Source organism: Lynx canadensis, chromosome B2, assembly GCF_007474595.2.
Source record: "Lynx canadensis isolate LIC74 chromosome B2, mLynCan4.pri.v2, whole genome shotgun sequence".
NCBI classification, from domain to species: Eukaryota; Metazoa; Chordata; class Mammalia; order Carnivora; family Felidae; genus Lynx; species Lynx canadensis.
The window spans coordinates 122,649,034-122,670,388 of NC_044307.1; the positions used below are offsets into that span (position 1 = coordinate 122,649,034).

The window sequence follows — 21,355 nt, forward strand, 5'->3', positions numbered from 1 at the left end:
TGAGTGTTACACTAATCAAGACTGTAGATCCATTAATAGTGTTTCAAAAAAAATTTTTAATGTTTATTTATTTTTGAGAGAGAGACAGAGAGTGAGTGGAGGAGGGGCAGGGAGAAAGAAAGAGACACAGAACCTGAAGCAGGCTCCAGGTTCTGAGTTGTCAACACAGAACCCAACATGGGGCTGGAACTCACGAACCACTAGATCATGACCTGAGCTGAAGTCAGAGGCTTAACCCACTGAGCTGCCTAGATGCCCATTCATTAACACTGTTTGAACAGAAGTTGCTTGTAATAAAATGCAGTCGGTATCACCATGTGTGTTGACTAAATTAAAAGTAGCCCTTTTGAGTGGCAATACAAACACAATATCCACTTGTGATTGTCACCATCAATCTTCCTGTTTTTCCAGGACTGTTACTAATTCAAAGACCGACTAACAGATATAAATGAATGAAAATCTGCTTTTATTTACAAAGTTATGTATCTGTATGATACCTACTCATTTGATTTTTTCTTTTATTATTTTTCTTAACCTACATTTTCATACTTGCTAATTTCACATATGATTTGAAGCATGTTCAGTATATACCTGTGAAAAAGATACACATCCTCTCTCTGTCTATAACACGGCTGCTCTCTTCTGTTTGCATGCATGAAAGCCGTGTGGACCATTACTGAATTTTGACATCTTTTCGGTGATTGGCCGCAAACTGAGAAATCAGCGTGTACTTTGTGACAGAGTTAGTTCAGCAACAAAGAGAATAAAAGAGATGTGATACCCAGTGGGTATTCTTAGGAATACATGTCTTTGGGGCTAAATCATAAGATGATTATGTGCATATGTTAGTTCGACCACTTTTTAACTCTAGTTCATGTTTTGCAATTTCTCTTGTTGCATGGTCATGCCGAAAGGAGACTTCTGTTAATTTGCCCTTCTGCTTTCCTAACCACGTTGATTTGACAGCCCTTCACTGCATCAGTGCAATCCGTAACATTAAAAAGGGATAGAAGCAATGAGAACATATGCAGAGAAAAGCAACTCTAACTCTCGAGTCCTCTGGCCTTTTTGTAGGTTAGAATGAGAACAGGACAATTCTTAGTTCACAGCAACCATGCGTGGTCCTTTTGGAGATGATGTTAAAGTAGACTTTTAAGATGGACCATGGGAGAGTGGCACTTGAGGACACAGTCTCTCTGTTGGCAGTTTTAGCAAAATGATGACAGTGAGGGTGTTCATATAGGTGACAGACTACGCCACTATTAAAAAGCAGGGTCTTGCATCGATAAAAGGAAACATCTTGACGACTGTTTCATAGGCGCAAGTTTTGGATGATGCAACTACTTTTATCTTTCCTCCAACAGCATCTGATACCTTGTGCAACTTCATTGCTAAGTTCCTTCTCCCTTTCTTCTCCCTACTCTTTCTTTATTCCCCCACCCTCCTCCCCCTCCTCCCCCTCCTTAGACGCAGAACCACACATGCAGCTACCCCGGGTGGCACAGCACCACCATCGCTGACCACACCAGACCTCATGGAGACAGTGCACCTGTTTCCTGTTTGGAAGAACACCACTCCACTCCCTCTCTGCCTGTGGATCCTGGCTCCCTACCTGAAGAAAGTGCCTCTCCAGCAAGGTGCATGATCGTCCACCAAGGCACCATTCTGGATAATGTTAAGAACCTCTTAGAATTTGCAGAAACACTTCAATTTATAGATTCTGTAAGTAGAATTGTTAAGGCAAGTGAATGTTTTTGATGGTGAATTAGGAAACCCAGTTCTCAAATTATTACCATTTTCTATGGCAAATAACATGTTATTAGCATGTATGAATGTAAAAGTATGATTTTAGCCTTTGTGTCTGTTTTTTCAAAGATCTGATTTCATAGGCTATGCAGATAAAAGGTGGCTTTTCACGCATTTCCTTCAAAATGCATACTTTTTAAAATAGTAAAGTTGATGACCTATAAGTAGATCTCGGGTTATGGAGTACTGTTTGAGTTATTTTTAACGTATTTGTTACTTTTTTGTGTTTCTTTAGAATTGTGCTTTGCTTTTGTTTTTAAGTTTTGTTTTCTAATTTTTTGAAGTTGATTTGTTTATTTTGAGAGAGAGAGAGAGAGAGCAGGGGAGGGGCAGAGAGAGAGAGGAAAAGAGAGAGTCCCAAGCAGACTCCATGCTGTCAGCACAGAACCCGATGCAGGGCTTGGACTCACGAACCATGAGATCATGACCTGAGCCAAAACCAAGAGTCGGATGCTTAACCGAATGAGCCACCCAGGCGCCCCTAGAATTGTGCTTTGCTTTTGGATCGCACATTAAGAATTATGTTTACTTAGACCTTTAAGCAGTCGTTCCGTGTATTTGAGTGGTAGCGAGTTCATTGCTGGTACCTGGCTCTCTTCACAAAACATTGATGATTGATTACCAGCCCCACTGGTTCACTGAGATAAACCATCTTTAGTGAAACAAACGTGAGGTTGGCACCTAAAAAGCAAATGTTCAGTTCATTTCCTTTGTTGCCAGTTGGTTAAAAAGCACTTACCTGCATATCCATCAAACGGGATGAACGTTGCCAAAATGTGCCATCTAGAAAAGGTTTTCTCTTTGCTTCGGATTGCATGCAAATGAGAGAATACCCGGAGGTCCCCGCAGCACACACGTAGGACCAGCCTGGAGGCCGCATGGTAGACCTGCCGTGCGGTGTGCTGGAACAGTTGTTAATCCTGACGCTATTTCTCAAGAGGGCCAGGTGTTTTCTCTGCATTCGGTGTTCTTTCTCAGTACTGTGTTTCAGGTGATGGCACATATCATGCACACACCGTCTCAGAGTTCTGTGCCTCCCACATTGTTTCAGGATTCTTCATCATGGTGTGATCTCAGCAGTTTTGAATTCTTTGAAGAAGCAGAGTTTTCACCTAGCCAACATCATGCAGGCAGAGCCCTAAAGCTTCAGCAAAGAGAGGGCAGTCTGAATAGACCTGCAGGAGAGCCTAGCACAAGGGTGAACGCTCTCAAGTTGAGTGAGGGTTCACTTGACCCGCTCAAGCCCTTACCTCCTTCGAGGCACGGCACAGTTCCACTGGTCATCCTTCGAAAAAAGCGCGGCCAGGCAAGCCCCTTAGCCACTGGAGGCTCTAGCTCCTTCCTATTTGCTGGCGTCAGCAGCTCAACTCCCAAGCGTTCCCCTGTCAAAAGCCTACCCTTCTCCCCTTCACAGGTAGAGCATGATTTCTACACAGCTATTACTAATTTTCAACAGATACTCAAGCCTTCATAATCTAGAAACTAATCCTTTGGAACAAATGACTAATTACTGTTGCCCTCACTGATCTCGTTCCATTGTTGAATCTAGCTGTTGCCAAGTCATACTGCTTCCCAAAGTTTGAGCTGTCTGTAGGCTGACTGATCATTTTGTCATAATTCTCGCTCTTTCTTTTGGTGGTTTGAAACCTGGTTAGCTGCATGGGACGTGTTTTTATTTCCTTCAACACTAGAGTTTAACATTTCGGTCCCTTCCTTTTCTCCCCTCCCTTCCCTCTCCTTAAAAACTTTAGTAGATTTTCTTCCTATTTGTTCACTTATTACTTTGTGATTCACTGACCCAGGGGAGGAGGGAACCAAACTATATTTGGAGAGCATTTGTTTGAGTCGCAACCCGAAACTTTAAAGGTTCCAATCCATCCTTATGTGGAAAAGTTTTGGAAAAGCATAAGGAACAAATGCTTAAGGAAAGCAACTTCCGTTTTAATTTTAATTTCTCAACATTGGCTTTTTGAGTTGTGCCATAATATGCTATCAACCCAGTATTTGCCATAAATATCCTTTCATAGAATTTTTTTTAAGGCATGGAAATTATAATTCTTATCAGAGACTTGTATTCCTTAATTATGAGAATAATTGAAGTTAATAGTTAATTTGGCACTTTCAAACATTTTTCCAGTTATGTCTGTTGAATTTATTTTAAGGAGAGCTCTAAATATGAACAAATGAAGCACCCACCAAAATAATTATCTTGCTTTTTGCTTGTATCTTCCAAATTGTGTTCTGAAGAATATTAGTTCTACAAGACTTTAATAGATGGTCCAGAAAAAATTGAAATATAGAAGTTTGGGAAACACTAAGTCAGAGTTAAAATTGGTCTCTTTACTACAGGACCTCTCAGAATTTTTAATGAATTGGTGTGCATTATGAATTTCAGGAGGAGATTATGATATATGTATGTATCCCAAATTTATTGTATCTTGGAACTTTTTGAGGAACACCTGCTATTTTCCCAGAATGATGGTGTTCTGAGAAACACAGCTTACTATCCAAGAATTTTCCACATAATGCAAATCTTCTATCATAATTCATGGATCATTAAAGAGAAAAAATAGCATGAAAGAAAATCAAGAATTACTTACCAAAAAATCACCTTAATGCTTATAATCTTAATAAAGAGTGCATCTCATTCTCTTTAATGGCAAGTGGCACTTATTGAAAATTTTTTCTTAGGATTTTGCAAGTTTTTCAGCAATGACCCTAGATTTTATTTCTTGGAAATTTCATTCTGAACCTCGGGTGCTCAAATGAAATAAAACAATAATACCCTGTCCAATGCTATGTGCTTGTTAACATCTTTATTATTTTACATAGTGGGTCAGTAAAACATACTTGCTAGTTTTCATGGTGTGGTTTTTAAGTTGGGCTGAATAAAGAATCACTGTTTAATCTAAGTAATTTTTTTCCCTTTCTTCCCATATTTAGTTCTTAAACACTTCTGGTAACCATGAAAACTTAGACTTGGAAATGCCTTCTTTAACTTCTACCCCTCTCAATGGTCACAAATTGACTGTTACAACACCATTTCATAGAGACCAGACTGTGAAAACTCAAAAGGAAAATACTATGTAAGTCCTTGGTTCAAGAATAAAATTATTTCCCCTTATTTACCTATATTTAATTAATGGAATACAGTCTTCAATGTCTGATCCATTTGCATGTACATAATTTTACTGATCTACCTGTAATGTACATAATCATGTATATTCCCACATTGAATATATCTGTCTTGCACATGTTACAACTACCTAGAGGTGGTGAGTCAGAGGATAAACTAGATTACTTTTTGTAGCTCACTTCAAAATGTTCTATACATACAGAGGTAGTCCTTATAATTTTTCTGTTCAGTTTTTCTGTTTGCTCAGTAAGGCTTTTCTTTCTTCACCGAAGACAAAATTTTCAACCTCCTTTGCTCTCTGATTACAAAATTCACAATAACAGTGGTATGGTTCTGTACTTAGTTCATATTTTTTTAATCTTATGTTTCCTTTTTGAAATTTATCTGTTGGTAGGACTGCTTCTAAAATCCCCAGGGATATTATATGCTCAGAAGCTAAGGAGTGATGCCTCCCACATATTCAATAAAGGGCTTAACCAATTCAAAGAAATGACAGAGAACATCAATAAAAAAATTCAGTCTTACTATTTCCTGTTACAATAAGTACATTTTAAAAGGTGGTTTTCTATGTCTTCTGTGATGAGCCTGTTTTAATGAATAGATAAAATTTATTTGTAAATGACATCAAACCTTTACCATGTTTATGGCCATTAGAAAGACCTAGAGGCACTCTGTGTATCTTCAGAACCACTAAAGAAAGATGAAGAATATTTTAATGCTCTTAGTCTTGGGAATATAATACTTTTAAATATTTGGAAATATGTGATGTATATGTTATCTTTTTGTTAACAGTACACATATGATTAATTCACATATCCAATTGCATATCAATTATAGGGCTTATTCAGTATAAAAATATTATATTTAATAGGTAGAATGATGTAAAAGGGCTTATGTTCTTTCATATTGAACCAACCCTTGTTTTCCCTTTAAAGTTTTAGAACTCCAGCTATCAAAAGGTCAATCCTAGAAAGCTCTCCAAGAACTCCTACACCGTTCAAACATGCACTTGCAGCTCAAGAAATTAAATATGGTCCTCTGAAGATGCTAGTAAGTTTTGGCCAAGTTCTTGAGGTTAGCTGGTGTATTAATTACAGACAGAAATTTGCCTCTGATGCAAACATACCCGCTCTTCCTTGCAGCCTCAGACACCATCTCATCTAGTAGAAGACCTACAGGATGTGATCAAGCAGGAATCTGATGAATCTGGAATTGTTGCTGAGTTTCAAGAAAATGGGCCACCTTTACTGAAGAAGATCAAACAAGAGGTAAACATGAGATCCTTGGGATCAAGAAGGAACAAGCTGTGAATCCTGCTCCCTCTGTACCTTGTGGGCACGGAACGTTCCTTTATACGTCTGGCATCAGTACTGGGTAGCAGCACTGCTTTTCATACAAGGTTTGCCTGCAAGATGCGGTTAAGAGGTACTGCTAGACTGTGGGCACGTAACCTTTCATTTGGGAAGCCAAGCCACTTCTATCTACTTCATGTGTGAGCAGAAAACATGTTAGAGAGGATAAAGGAGAGAGAGGGAAGCAGCTTTTTACTGTACTGTTTTATCACTGATACACAGATGGATAGATAAATAATACACCGACTTTTAATTTTCAGATGTCATGGAGAATTGAAATTTATATTAAAACAATAGTATCTAACTTCCAGCATAAAAGAAAAACGCTGTAACTTGCAGGGATCCAAGTCTTAGCTTGGTGGCAAGAAGCATTTCCAGCAGGTAGATACCGTGCCTCTTGAATTTATTTTCATATTAGGATTAATATTTAAGAGACTGGCCAGAAATTTACTCTTTTTTTTTAGCTTTATTGAGATATAATTGACAAAATTGTAAGACATTTAAAGTATACAACATGATGATTTGATATATGTATACATTGTGGAAGGATCACTGAGTCAATGGACATATCCATCACCTCACATGTTTATCTTTAACTTCTGCTCTCTTAGCAAATTTCAGTTCTACGGTACAATATTAGCCATGATAGTTCCCATGTTACACATTAGATCCTCAGATATTGCTCATCTTACAGAAATTTACCAACAAGTGCCAATGTTCCATGGGAAGTTCTAGTTCTAGAAACAACAAAGCACTTCCTGTTTGCTTTCAGGTGGAATCTCCAACGGATAAAGCAGGAAACTTCTTCTGCTCCAACCACTGGGAAGGGGAGAGTCTGAACACTCAGCTGTTCACACAGGCATCGCCTGTGGTGGATGTGCCAGTAAGTACACGCCCACGTTATGAGATGTTGGTGCCTCGCAGAATTCTCCATGTGGCATGTGAGGCTACTGTGGTTTTAGCACTATTTAATGCATCATATTTCTGAACATTCTCCATTACATGTTTATTTCCTTATGATTCCTCATGATCATTAATGTTGAATGTGGAAATTTTGTTTCTGTGTTGGAAATTCTTTTTCATCGCAGATTGTTTTCATTATTTATTTTCTTATGATTTGAGAGTCTTTGCCACTTAAAAAAATCCATGGCATGAAAATATGTATTTCCGTGAAAACAGAATGTTAATCTTTGCATTTTCTTCTCCTTTGTTTATCTGTCTCCCAAATGTAGTATTTTCTCCTTGTTACGTAGTCTCCTGTTTGGTTTTGTGCAGCATCTAACATAATGCCCGTCAGCATCTATAGTAGATGCCCTTTATTGTTCCTATTATTGCATTACTTTGGTTGCCACCATTTTTTAAGATAAACTTTATTTTTTAGAGCAGTTTTGGGTTCATGGCAAAGTTGAGCAGAAGATAGAGATTTTCCACATACCCCTGTCCCCACACGTGCATAACCTTCTCCATTATCAACATTCTCCGCTAGAGTGGTACGTTTGTTACACTTGATGAACCAGCACTGCTGACCCTTTATCTCCCAAAGTTCATAGTTTATATTAGGGTTTGCTGTTGGTACTGTTCATTCTGTGGGTTCGGACAAATTTATGCCATGTATCCACCATTGTAGTTTCGTACAGAGTAGCTTCACTGTCCTAAAATTTCTCTGTGGTCCACGTATACATCCCTCCATCACTCCCCCACTCCCTCGCCAACCCCTGGAAGCCACTGATCTTTTTACTATCTCTATAGTCTTGCCTTTTCCAAGACTTCATATAGTTAAAATCAAACAGTGTGGAGCCTTTTCACATTGGCTTCTTTCATTTAGTAATACGCAGTTTCCTCCATGTCTTGTCGTGGCTTGAGAGCTCCTTTCTTTTTAGCACTTAGTTACCACTAAGTAATTTTTTTTTAAGTGTTAAACTTTTTAAAAATTTTTAAATAATGCACGGCTGTCCTTCATGGAGAATCAGAGCTAATAACAATTGCTGATATTTATTCAGAATATACTAAGTGGTAGGTACTCTTCTAAACGCTTTAGATGCATTACTTCATTTAAACCCCACAACAGCCCTGCAAGGTTGGTAACATTATCATTACCATTATACCAACTGGGAAACAGGCACGGGAAGGCTTAGTCACTTACTTAAGACTACATAGCTAATAAGTGATGGTTCAGAGTTAGAACTCAGAAAGTCTAGTTCTAAATTGCATAGTTTAAAAAAAATTATTTGAAAAAAAGAGAGCAGGTGCATGAGTGGGGGAGGGGAAGAGAGAGGGGGAGAGAGGATCCAATGTAGGCCGCGCACTGCCAGGGAGGAGCCGAATGCAGGGGTAAAACTCACAAACTGTGAGATTGTGACCCAACCTGAAACCAAGAGTCAGATGCTTAACCAACTGAGCCACCCAGGCGCCCCTAAACTCCACACTTTTAACCATCACACTATACTGTCATTAATTGATAACTCTAAAATATTTCCATACCAATGTATAAAATAAATAGCTCTCTAACTAGAGCTTAGTAGATCTTTCATTTTCAAAAGTATGGATTTACCGATTCCTTTAGTAGGTATTTTCTGAGTGCCCATCTCCCACCTAGAACTATATTAGGACCCAAAGCTTTTTGTTGTAGTGGTGTTTGCCACAATGGGATTAGGGTGAGTACTAGCTAAGGCCTTCTCGGAGCTCGGTGAGAAGAGAATTTCTGGCAGATCCCTGCCTTTGTTCCTGCTCATACGTATCACTTCATAATAATCTCCTGTCTATGGTGTCAGAATGTGTCAGCTCTCATATTCTCCACTCTCATTTAAATTTCAAATTGTTCTTTCCCTTTAGAATATTCTTACAAGTTCCGTTTTAATGACGCCAGTATCAGAAGACGAAGACAATGTTCTCAAAGCATTTACAGTACCTAAAAACAGGTCCCTGGCGAGTCCTTTGCAGGTAATTACTATTCCAACATTGGTGTCTTAAAAGCCATTCACTGAAACACTGTCATCTTGAGGGTTTTTTTTTTTAAGACTTTAGATACAGATATAGATATAGCTTTTAAACAACTCTTGATGTCTAAAAATCTCCCAAAATTCCCTGTTGCCACTCATCTGAGACATACTAGAACATTTTATTAGAGCAGGTTTCCAAAGCATGATGAAGTGACACATTTCTTACTGTGACTGAGGGCAAGATCATGGGTTACATGTCTGTCAATATTTCTCTCTTCTCTCTTAAATAGTTTATACAAAGTTTATTGGTATAGTTTTCTTTTTATTTCCAACTTTTTATTTTTTACACTCAATTATTAAGCCATCAAAACTCAGGCACTGTTCGAATTTTGAATGAAGTTTGAAATTAGCTGGTTGGAAAAGAATTACAATGTATTTGACTATCAGAATAAGAAAGTCAGCTGCCAATGTTGTGTGGCTAATCTGCAGTTGACCATCTGCTGCTGGGTTTTAATATCAAAAGAGATTTCCCTTGTAACTCTGAAGTACGTGTATGTTGATGAAATACAGCAAATTCCAGATTAATCCTGAGCCAAATGTAAATAAGAATGCAAATTTACTCCCCTAAATTATTTAAAGCGGTTCCCAACATTAAATAGCCCGATATCCAGCCACCTGCAGAGCTCACCTCCCCCACCACCCCTTTGAGCTACACCCAGAGAAACTGCATAAACCCTGGAGCATAAAGAGAACCTGGAGTCTGAAGGGGAAAGTGCTGTTTGTACTAAGAGTTAAAGGCACTGAACTAGGTTGGCTTGCTTTGAGAACTGCTCTCTTTTCTTTTCTTTTTTTTTCTTTTTCTTTTCTCTTTTAAGGGCTTCCCCATCATTGTGGTAGGCTTTCTCTCTGCAAATTGTGAGAATCTTAAAACTTCCCCATTTTAAGTATTTTTGATATCTGGCATTATAGTTTTTAACTAATGCAAATGTAGCTGGAAGGGCTATAGGCAGGCACATCTTGTTTCTTAATTCAATGAGGTTGCTTTCCTGTTGCTTCTCTCTGGTCCAGCTACTTTGGTGAGAGGTGATGGTTGACTGGAGTGTAGGACACAGAAGAGGGAAAGCCAGTGCCTGGGGTGGGGGATTCTGGAGTGTTCTTGAGTTAGTCAGGGTTGGGTAGGCCACCTGTGGAAAGACTCAGAGTATCACCAAGAATTGGGACAGGAGGAAGAGAACGAATTCCACCAAGGCCGAAGGGAGACACAGAAAGCAGATTAGAAGCATGTCAAGGCAAGGGTCAGCTCCTTCAAAATTTTACCGTGCATTGATCCTGGCTCCAAAAAGGCCATGCTTTCTTTGTTTTTCTTTCCTTCTTCCTTTTCTAAAAACTTGGCCCTTGGTTTCCAGAACACAGAATTTGATTATTGCTGTTAGTACAGTAAGCTAGAGTAAACCTTACATATATTTTATAACCTAGTTTGGGATTCAACCTATGTAAGTTGTCTAATTTTTTTATCTTAAGGTTTTTAGTGCTATTGCATTTCATAAAAATGATCAGTATGGAACTTTATTCTCAGCATATTTATATATTACTTAATGGAAATAGTAGTTATCTTTGAAACTGAAAATTAAGTAGTAGCCCTGTTTTATTAATCTATATTTTCTACCATATAAAGGAGTCATATTTGGTACTCTACAGATTCTAATATCTGTATATTGGGATTAAGCCATTCACATACATCATGCTGTGAAGGCAATACTCGTCAATTCCATTAAATGGAGTAATTGAGATCCAAAAATTAATTTTAGAGTCAGTGCTTCTGTCTGTACTATAGGGCTTATTGATTTACACTGCTTAAATATATCTTACTAATCTACAATAGATAACTAATTCATTTTAAGAAATCCTCATTAAATGAGTTAATAGTATACACACACCACATATTTCCATTGTTTTATGTGGAGATCTAGCTTCTTAGGTCATAGAAGTATGTGATTTCTAAAATGTTTTAAATTCTGTGATAAATATTGGAAAATTGATCAAGTGAATCTAAATATTTAAACAGATGCTGTTTATATTTCATATAATCCTGATTCAACAATATTTACATAGGTTTTTATGTGATTTGTTAATTTTGTTTAGAAGTTTTGCTTTATCATATATTTCCATTGGTAATTCAGTTTGGCCTAATCAGGCAGATTTCTCATTTCTCATGAAATTTCTCATACTCTCACGAACAGTATTATTGAACAGATGCATTTCTTACATGATCTGGCTATTCAATTTAAGAGTACTTGAGTAACCTATCACTTTTGTACTTCGTACTTAAATGTCGAATGGGATTTTAGCCATTCTAGATATTTTTATCATAGTGCTTTTAATTAAAACAACTAAACATGATTCATAAAATATTTTTAAATTTTGATACGTCTTTTTTTTAAATGTTTATTTATTTATTTAGAGAGTAGGGGGGGGGCAGAGAGAGAGAGAGAGAAAGAGAAAATCCCAAGCAGGCTCTGCACTGTCAGCACAGAGCCCAACCTGGGGCTCAAACTCATGAACTATGAGATCATGACCTGAGCTGAAATCAGGAGTTGAACACTTAACTGACTGAGCCACCCAGGTGCCCCCAAATTTTGATACTTCTAAAATATAAAATACCTGCCTCTTGTATAGGGCAGTTGGATTGTCTATCCATCCAATAGTCTAAATAACTTAGGTATAAGAACAGTTTATTGAAGACTAGTAATTCTGTGTTCTGTCATTTCAGTGTTAATCATCCCTGGCTTAATTATGACAATCACGCTTTAGACAGAGCAATTACTACTTTTGAGGCCAATATACTGGAGCTGCACAATTCTAGCTTCTGATGTACATAGAAATGCACATGCTTATACATAAATATGTGTAAATTACATTTAATATTTTACAAATTAATTAATTAATTAATTAATACAAATGCAAGAAGCTATGAATTGGCATTTTATTTTGACAAATTTCAAACATACATAGAAGTATAGAAAATATTCTGTGATTTAGATTTAACCATTATTTACATTTTGCCATATTTACTTCATCTATTTTTATGAGGCATGTTAAAATTCCAGACAGTATGACATTTATTCACATATGTACTTCCAGATGTATCTCCAAAAATAAAGTTGTTTTCATATATAACTGTCATCACACATTGTTATTTATAATAATTCTTTAATATTCTAATTCTCAGTCTGTATTTAAGTTTCCCCATTAATTCAGAAAAGAATCCTTCTATTATCTGGTCAGATTGAAACAATTTCACATATTGCATTTTTTAAAAATGTCTATTTATTCTGGGGGGGGAGAGAGCAGAGAGAGAGAGAGGAAGAGAGAATCCCAAGCAGACTGCATGCTGTCAGCTCCGTATTACAAATCGTGAGATCATGACCTGAGCCAAAATCAGGACTTGGACACTTAATAACTGACCCCACCCAGGCGCCCCATTCACATTGCTTTTTGTCTCTTAAATCTCTTTTAATCTCAGACCAATGCTGTCCAATAGAACTTCTGCAGTGATTTAAATGCCCAGTATGCTCCTGTCCAATGTGATAGCCAGAATTTTCCATTTTATTTAATTTATTCAGCTTTAACTTAATAGTCACATGCGATAGCCTGTCCAATGTGATAGCCAGAATTTTCAGTTTTATTTAATTTATTCTGTTTTTACTTAATAGGCACATTTCCTTCCTCTTTTCCTGGAATTAACCATTTCCCCAAAGAGTTCTGATCCTTTCCGTGGGAAACGGTACATAGAGACCAAAATCAGGGTGCTCAGTACATCCATGTGTTATGTGGGTTTTCTCTGAGAAATAATGAATTTTAGTAACTCAGAACTCTGAGTTACAGTTAAATTATAAGGCTTACGTAGAGGCTATATTAGCCATTATGCACAAATAATGTTCTATTTGTTTTTAAAATGATTTATGCTAATCTCTTTCCAAAAGGAATTTGTAGCAGCTGCACAATCTTATAATTGTTGGATGTCTTCTTCTTGTTTCAAAGGTGCTTTAATTTTAAATTGTAACAGTAAACAGGGACTCTTATAATAAAAATGTTCTGAGACATTTTTGATATTTGTGTCTTTCATGTAGCTCAAAATATGTTGAGATTTTCACATTGGGCCATTGTACCATTTTTCCTATGTTGTGTAGGGGTAGAGGATGGAGTCTAGAAAATTATCAGATTATCAAGTTTAGGGAAATAAAATCCAGCTTAGAAAACTTGGAGTTTGGGACAGGAAAGAGATTCATGGTGGAACACGATTCTGAAGTTACCCTGAGAGAGCCTGAGGCAGACGCACACATCCACACTCACCCACACAAAGCTCCCTCTTCTGCAAGGATAAAAGTGCTGCCTGTTTTCTTCAGCATGCTTTCCATTTGCTTTCCATTTTGAAATAAATACATTATGCTAATAAACATTTCTTGAGGTAGACATTTCCATTGGCAGATTCGAAATTGTACTTAAGTTGTAAGCCTACTGAACTTCTGTATTTTTCTCTTAAATTATAATTTCCTTTTATTCCTATTTAAGACCCGAGTGTAAAAGATGTATTCATATGCTCTCTTTACTCACTCACTTTCCTCTTTTTTGTAACCACAGAATGACAGCCTTAAATTTTAATTTCCTGGCTTGGCTTGTCATGGCCTTACTTTTGTAAAACAGTGAGTTTAATTTAAGTGAATTTCTTAAGCTATTATTATTTAAACACATTTGCACAACATCAAAGAATCTTAAAATATTATTGCAAGCAAACGAAACTCACTTTTTCAATTCCGTGTGGTTTTGATTGCTCCTATCTTTATGTGAATTGCTAATGAAAAAATTTTTTTAAATAGGGCAAACCCTTTTGGTATGATCAGCATTGCTGAAGAGCACAATAAACTAACACGCAGGCAAGAGAAATCTGGGTTCTACTCTAGAGTCCACCATTTTCAGATTGCATGATCTTAATTCATTAACCTCTTCAGGACAGCATGTTCTCATCTATAAATTGAGGACTGTAGTATAGTATGTCCTCCTCTCATCATACAAGGCTGGTAGGAAGCGGAAATGGATATAATATTGGTTTCAAAATGGCAGCACAGTTGTCCATGTACATTGGTGGTATCTATTATTAGGCAAAAGCTGTGCGCAGTCTCTCAGAAAGGAGGCCTCATCTTTGGCCAAGTCTTCTTGCCCTGTGGTGTGCTATTTCCTCTAGCACGTTCTTTCTCATTCCTTGTTCCACTCTCACAGAAGTGTGTCAGTGGGTCACCCGAAGAGATAGCTGACTCAACTGATGCCTGAAATAAAGGTAGTCAGATCTCTGATGGAGATGAAACATCTGGTTGATTGGTTTTCTCTATTTTTCTGCTACTTGTGTTGGCATGTCAACAGACATGGAAACCATCTGTCTACATGTGACATCTGTCTTTCTGGGCATTTCTTAATGTAGTGTGCTGTTGTTGACCTGCTTTCCTGGATACCCCTGGACTCATTTGGTTCTCCCTTTGGGCCACTTTTTTCCACCTGCCCCAGCAAGAATTCACGTAGCCGTTGGTAGTATTTCAGCGACCTGCTTTCAATATATGTTATAAATTAAGCAAGTTTGCTGTGTACAGCTTTTGGGTCGTAATAGGAAAGGCCGAATGAGGGAAGAAAATATATCAAGGTCAAATTCAGAGTGCCCTGCCCCAGACATTACAAGATGTAGATTTTTTGTTTGGTTCGCCTTGGAAAACGCTATGATACTGACTCTTCCATGGGACAGCAAAGATAGAATTGCTTTAGAGAAATTTGGCACTTGTCTTAATCTTAATAGTATGAACTAATGTATCACTAAGGAAAGAACTATTTTCTCCAAAAATTGTGACACCCTAGGTTATGCGACATAAACTGTGTGTAAAGTCTGTAAACATGTGAGATGAAGAGACCCTCGGAGACATCTAGGACAAACTCCGGACTGGGGAAAAGTCTGTCCACATTAGCAATAGTTAACTTAGGCTTGGGTGGGAGGTAGAGGCACTGGTGGATAGGGTAACCTCCAATCACCGTCTGGACCTTTAATTCTCTAGTTTTTAAGGCTCTTTTCTATGACAAGTTGAAAATCCCGAAATTGGGGGCATTCCACTGTTTTGTGCAGACATAGGGAAGCAGTCGTGCATGAGAAAAGTTGGGTAGCCATAGACCTTGCCTTACATTTCTTCTCAAGTTTATCTCTGACTTTTAAGATACAGCAGCTTTCAAGATTTTTGCATTATCTCTTATAATTGATACATCTTTAGAAGATGCTCTTTGGGGAATGAATTCTGACTTTTAGAATTTTAGTCCAGAGTAAGCATTTTCTTCAGGTGAGTTAAATAGAATAATCAGATAATTTTTCTCCTTATTCTTTAGGACACCATTCATATCTGTTTATTATTTAAAAACAGACCAAAAGAAAAATCCAATGCCATCTCACGAGTTGCTTTGGTTTTACAAAATCATTTTTTATGACTTATGCAAATTTTTTATTAGGTCTGCAAATTGTAAAACGCATACCTTGCCAAGGTTTTTGACATGAGCAGCTATTGTGTGAAGCTGCAATATAATATAATAATAACAGCAGTTGTTCAGCATGATAAAAAAAAAAAACTATATTCCAAATGAAAATGTGAAGATAATCTAATTCTGACAGAACACCACCTGTGGACATGGTCTTGACTCATTTTATTTCTTCTGTTTTCCACAAAGGATCCCAGTATTTGTTTAAAGTGCCCTAGCAGGATATCCCCTTTAAAGCTTTGACAGTCTGTTTGCAGTTCACTTCTGCCCGGGAGCAATTAAAGGCACATTACAGGATAAACAAGGTGACTGTCAGGTGAGAGGAGGAGAATGTTCCCTAGGATTATTAATGTTGAAATGAATTAGGGTAGAGTGACAGGTCTGCATTCACATAAGAATTCATGGACAGAAATCCTTAATTCTTATCAGTTCTTTAGTGTAAATGAAACTAAAATTTAGGAAGGAATAGAGAGGCACAAAGATAACAGATGACAGTATTAAAAAATATTCTTCAAGCACAAAGACATTTAATCCCCCTTTGTCAAAACTATTCTGTCTGCTTGAAAAGTTGGCCAATGGCCCCAGGGTTTCAAGGTAAGGAGAGAGAAGGAAATAGCAAAAGAGGAGGCTGCTGTCATTTCAGCTGTTGGACCTGAACACTTCTTTTCATACCTGAGTCCTTGACCTTCTGCTCTGCCTCAACTCTCACCCTATAGGTCTGTGTCTGTTCTGACTGGATTTTTCTTCATTGTTGCAAGGAGTACTCACAGAGTGCAGAAAAGGAGCTGGCACACAATGACTACTGGGTCCTGGTATTTGTCCACACTGGGAGGTTCAGGTCTTCCAAGGGGCTTGCCCTCCTGAGACTCTGAGCTCCAAGGCTCATTTGCCCCCGGGATGGTCCATTTTCTGGAATTCGATGTGTTTCTTGGAAAAATCCATTCTTGGCTGAGGAAAAGTTGACTGTTTGAAAGGTTTCCTCAAAAGACTAATTAAAAAATGTATGATTTTAAAAAAAAATACTGATCTTGTGTTGAATATCTGGCCCTGGAGAAAGAGGCAAACATGAATAAAGTGGTGGGCCATGTGGGCCATCCAGTAAGAACACGGTCAAATTTCAAGTTGAGAATATATGAAACTGATAATACTCAGTATTCGGTTCTCCTGAACAGATTCTGGGAATCCTGCATTAACTTAAGTACTGTATGGCCAAGGATCAGAATTTGACTTTTACCAAGAGACAGGGTATTGTATTCACACGAGATTGTTTTCACATAGTATTTTAAGATACTTGATTTACGCATTTCGAAAATTAAGTTTGCATTAATTGAAGCACCACTAAAGTAGAAGAATTCTTAACCAGAGGAAAATAGAAACGTTTGTCCTTTCTTCTCATTTTTTTCTCCAACCTCAACTTACATTCTCCTTTTCACTCCATTCATCGCATGTGTTCTCTCAAAATATGTATTTTTGGGTTTTGTATGTATCTTTATGTAATTTGGATTTGCATATAAGATGTTAGTATACGAAGATACTTCCTTCTGCTGTTTCTTTACTTGTTTTTTAATTTATTTTTTTACTTGAGGTGGGGGGTAGGGGCAGAGGGAGAGAGAGAATCCCAAGCAGGCTCCATGCTCAGTACGGGGCCCAACACAGAGCTTGATCTCACAACCCTGGGATCATGACCCGAGCTGAAATCAAGAGTTGGATGCTCAACCGACTGAGCCACCCAGGCGCCCCTTTACTCACCTGTTTTTTTAGATCCATGCACTTTGTTCTGTGTGCATCGTCGGTTCTGAGCACTGCACAGTACTTCATGTAGACATCTGCCATATTTACCTGTTCACTCTTGAGTAGTGATATGTCACAGTGCTACAGGGACTCCAGATGCAAGCTCAGTAATTGAAACGGTAGCATCAGCTTTTTCCTTTTTTTAATTGGGTGTCATGTGTCAATTGGGTGTTTCAGTGCTGCACCGAAAATTTAGCAAAAACACGTAGGCAGCCAACTCAACTGAAATATGAACTCTGTATGGGCAGATATACACTAGAGAAATATGTACCTTTAGTCCACTTGCTTGAACCTAGAGAAACATCATTTATTCAGAACTATTTCAAAGACCCTGGTGATTTTGTCTAGGAAAAGATTAAATGTGACCCAGTGGCAGAAGTCTGCTCCAAAAAAAACACCTGTCATCTTTGTGATACACAGCTCCAGGAAAATATTATAATAATCCATCTTGCTATGTAGTATTTCAAGTTATGTGTTGAACCTCTGAGCCTTCAGAGCAAACATATGTAAACTTGGACAACTTTGCCTTGGTGGTGAGACAGCATGGCAGACCGGGCAGAAGCCGGGAAAGCCGGTTTGCATCCTCTGAAAGCTCACAATTTAGAAACATGGCACCGTAAGCCTTATGTCACTGCAACTTTGTTCCAGCCACTAGGCTAGGAAACCCCATCACCAGACAAATACCACATTCATTCAGAATTACTCCTGTTTGCTACAAAGTCTGATGACCTCGACTCCCCCTGCCCATCTAAATGCTTCTTCCTGCAATCCCAAGTCCACTGAGCTGCCCCCACTGTTTTCCACTGTGGAGAATGCTCATGGAAGCAGCATCTTACCCTCAGTAGGGACTTGCTTCATCACTTCTTAGCTGGGTGTCCTTGAGGATGTTGCCTAAATTCTCTCTTCCTTTAAAATTGGCCAGTGTGTAGAACAGGTGCACTGACTCCCACCTGTGCCCCAGGTATTTTGTGTAAGAATTAAATGAGATAAAACCTGTGAGACACTGGGCAGCATGGGTGGCACTTGCTAAATGTTGCACTTGACCCACTATATCTCTTTCTGTCTCGCGGTCCCTCCCACAAGCAACGTACAAATTGCAGCTTCCTGGTTCTTTTGTGCTCTCTCTCCACCCAGGTACACTCCTTCTTTCTCACTGGTCCATATAAATCCACCTTTTCTCAGGGCGCCTGGGTGACTCAGTCGGTTAAGCATCCGACTCTTGATCTGAGCTCAGGTCGTGATCTCACGGTTCCTGGGATCGAGCCCCACGTTGGGCTCTGCGCTGACAGCACGGAGCCTGCTTGGGATTCTCTCTTTCCCTCTCTCTCTGTCCCTCCCCAGCTGGCGTTCTGTCTCTCGCTCGCTCAAAATAAATAAATAAACTTTAAAACATGAATAAATGAATCTGCCTTTTCTTGCCATTTCCCAGGCAATTCCTCGTGGTGCCACCCTCTCTTCACCTGGGCGGGGCACCACCAACGTCTTACCCTGCCCATTACTACTCCTCCTGTTCCACACCTGTTCACTCTGTCCCCTAAAGGACACTCTAGAGAGCAGAGAGGCCTTTCCTGTCTTCTTTTGTCCCATGGAAGAATCGCTCTTAGATGTCAATTCCAGGAATAGTTGCGCTTTGACTAAACCACTGGTTTAGTTTTGAGCTTAGGGACCCCAAATCTTACATCTGCTTGAGTTTCTGTTTACCTCTGCGTTGACGGCTGGACAGCTCAGAGACCAGCTTGAGGCTTACACCCAGCTGGTGCGCTGTACTTCATGACAAGTGTTTTACGTACAAATCTCACCCAGATCATCATGTTATTTATTTTTTCCCCGTTTCCCTGTGACCCTGCCTTGCCCACTGTTTAAACCCTGTTATCTTATATTTATATTGTAATTATTCTAAATCCTTTTGGGAACTACGTAGAGCATAAATAGCACATATTTCAGTGGGAAGCAGTATGGAGGGAAGGCAAGAGCCAGGGCTGTGCAGAAGACAAACCTGGGTGCAGAGCCTCTCCACCCCTCACCCTCAGCGAGGCTTTGGAGGGTTATCTCCACCCTGGGTTTCCATTTCCTGCCTGACTGAAGACAGAACGTACCTCCCCCTCAGGGGGGTGGTGCTGTGTAAATGAGATCATGACCGTGAAGTGCCAAACACTGGCTGCCTATTAGATACTAGTTCCATCTGTATCTTCCAGTGTGTCTATCCTGGTGAACAGATATTTCTAAATTAATTGATACTTAATTGGTATCTACAAAATAGATGCCATGTTTAGCAGGTGTTAATTGATTCCAGCACCTCCAGGAGCTTCTTCACTCAGAGGACTGAAGCACTCACCAGTTTGCTTCATGAGACACATTAGGTACCTGGGGGAATTATGCTCCTTTCTGTCTCCAGCGTTGTAAAATCACCCAAGAGACAAAAGTGGGAAGTGTGCAGCCGTAGCTTATGGTATCGTTTGAAGTGGGGTTTTCTCTTAGCAATAAATGATTTCTGGCCCTTAATAGCACGTCCCAATGCTGGGGGGCAGAGGGTTAAGATTTTATCTGACAAAGGCTCCCTGGTAACTGCTCTTGCCATCCCGAGGTCAGAATTCTCTACGCTGGTTCTGCTGGGATCGGGAATCCTTTGTGGGCTCAAGTATGGGCTTCCTGTCTGACCTTGCCATTGCCCTCTTTTCCCCCCATTAGCCTTGTAGTGGTGCCTGGGAGACTGCATCCTGTGGAAAGACAGAAGATCAGATGACGGCTTCTGGTCAAGCTCGTAAATATGTGAATGCCTTCTCAACCCGGACTCTGGTCATGTGAGACGTTTCCAGACAAGCATTATGGTTTTCAGAACACTTCAAAAGTTGACTTGGGATGATATATCATTCCTTCACATGAAACTTTTCATGAATGGGAGAAGAACCTATTTTTGTTGTGGTACAACAGTTGAGAGCAGCACCAAGTGCATTTAGGTGGATGAAATCTTATGGGATTTCACCCAACTAAAAGGATTTTTTAAAATAAATAAATAAATAAATAAATAAATAAATAAATAAATAACAGTCTTACCTAAATTATTAGGTAATGAATTGTAGTCAGTTGTTAATATCTTAATGCAGATTTTTTTAAACATAAAATGATTTATCTGTATTTTAGAGAATCCCACAGACCAGTATTTTTTTCCTGTGATGGGGTTTTTGAAATTTTTACACAAAAAAAAAGGTACTCCAATATTTCACTTTTCTCAATCACTAAACACAATGCATTACTATAAATGTTGACTTAATACCATGGGATTATTAATCAAGATTGTAAATGCTCATTTATGGTTAATAACATTGGAGGTACATTTATTGTACTAAACCATTTTATGAGTTTTTTTTGTTGTTGTTGTCAGCTTGCTTTAAAAATTATTACTGTGTGAAATAGTTTTATAAAAAATTATATTTTTATTCAGTAATTTAATTTTGTAAATGCCAAATGAAAAATGTGTTTTGCTGCTATGGTCTTAGCCTGTAGACGTGCTGCTAGTATCAGAGGGGCAGTAGAGCTTTGGACGGAAAGAAAAGAAACCTGGTGTTAGGTAATTGACTATGCACTAGTATTTCAGACTTGTTAATTTTTTATATATATATATGTACTTTTTTTTCCTTTTGTAATACCTTGGAAAACTGGTTTGGGAGATTTTGCATTTGTTGATGTCATTGGGTTTTTTTTTTTTTTTTGGTTTTTTTTTTTTTTTATTTTTTTTTTTTGGTTATTGTTGGTTTAGAAGAACTCGC

The 21,355-nt window shown here is 38.5% G+C and overlaps 1 protein-coding gene across 3 annotated transcripts in view; it reads left to right on the forward strand.

Annotated features, from left to right (window-relative positions):
* The window catches only part of MYB (MYB proto-oncogene, transcription factor), a 33,735-nt gene extending 12,744 nt beyond the window's left edge, over window positions 1-20,991 (forward strand). For 2 of the 3 annotated variants that reach the window (XM_030316397.1, XM_030316398.1), the window contains exons 9-15: window positions 1,468-1,722; window positions 4,750-4,892; window positions 5,878-5,992; window positions 6,085-6,210; window positions 7,067-7,177; window positions 9,127-9,234; window positions 20,277-20,991. In XM_030316397.1, coding sequence (XP_030172257.1) covers window positions 1,468-1,722; window positions 4,750-4,892; window positions 5,878-5,992; window positions 6,085-6,210; window positions 7,067-7,177; window positions 9,127-9,234; window positions 20,277-20,393 — 975 coding nt within the window. In that variant the 3' untranslated portion in view covers window positions 20,394-20,991. Of the gene's footprint in view, window positions 1-1,467; window positions 1,723-2,857; window positions 3,221-4,749; window positions 4,893-5,877; window positions 5,993-6,084; window positions 6,211-7,066; window positions 7,178-9,126; window positions 9,235-20,276 lie in introns of all 3 variants that reach the window. The other variant, XM_030316399.1, reaches the window with a different exon arrangement.
* Window positions 20,992-21,355: the final 364 nt, after the last annotated feature.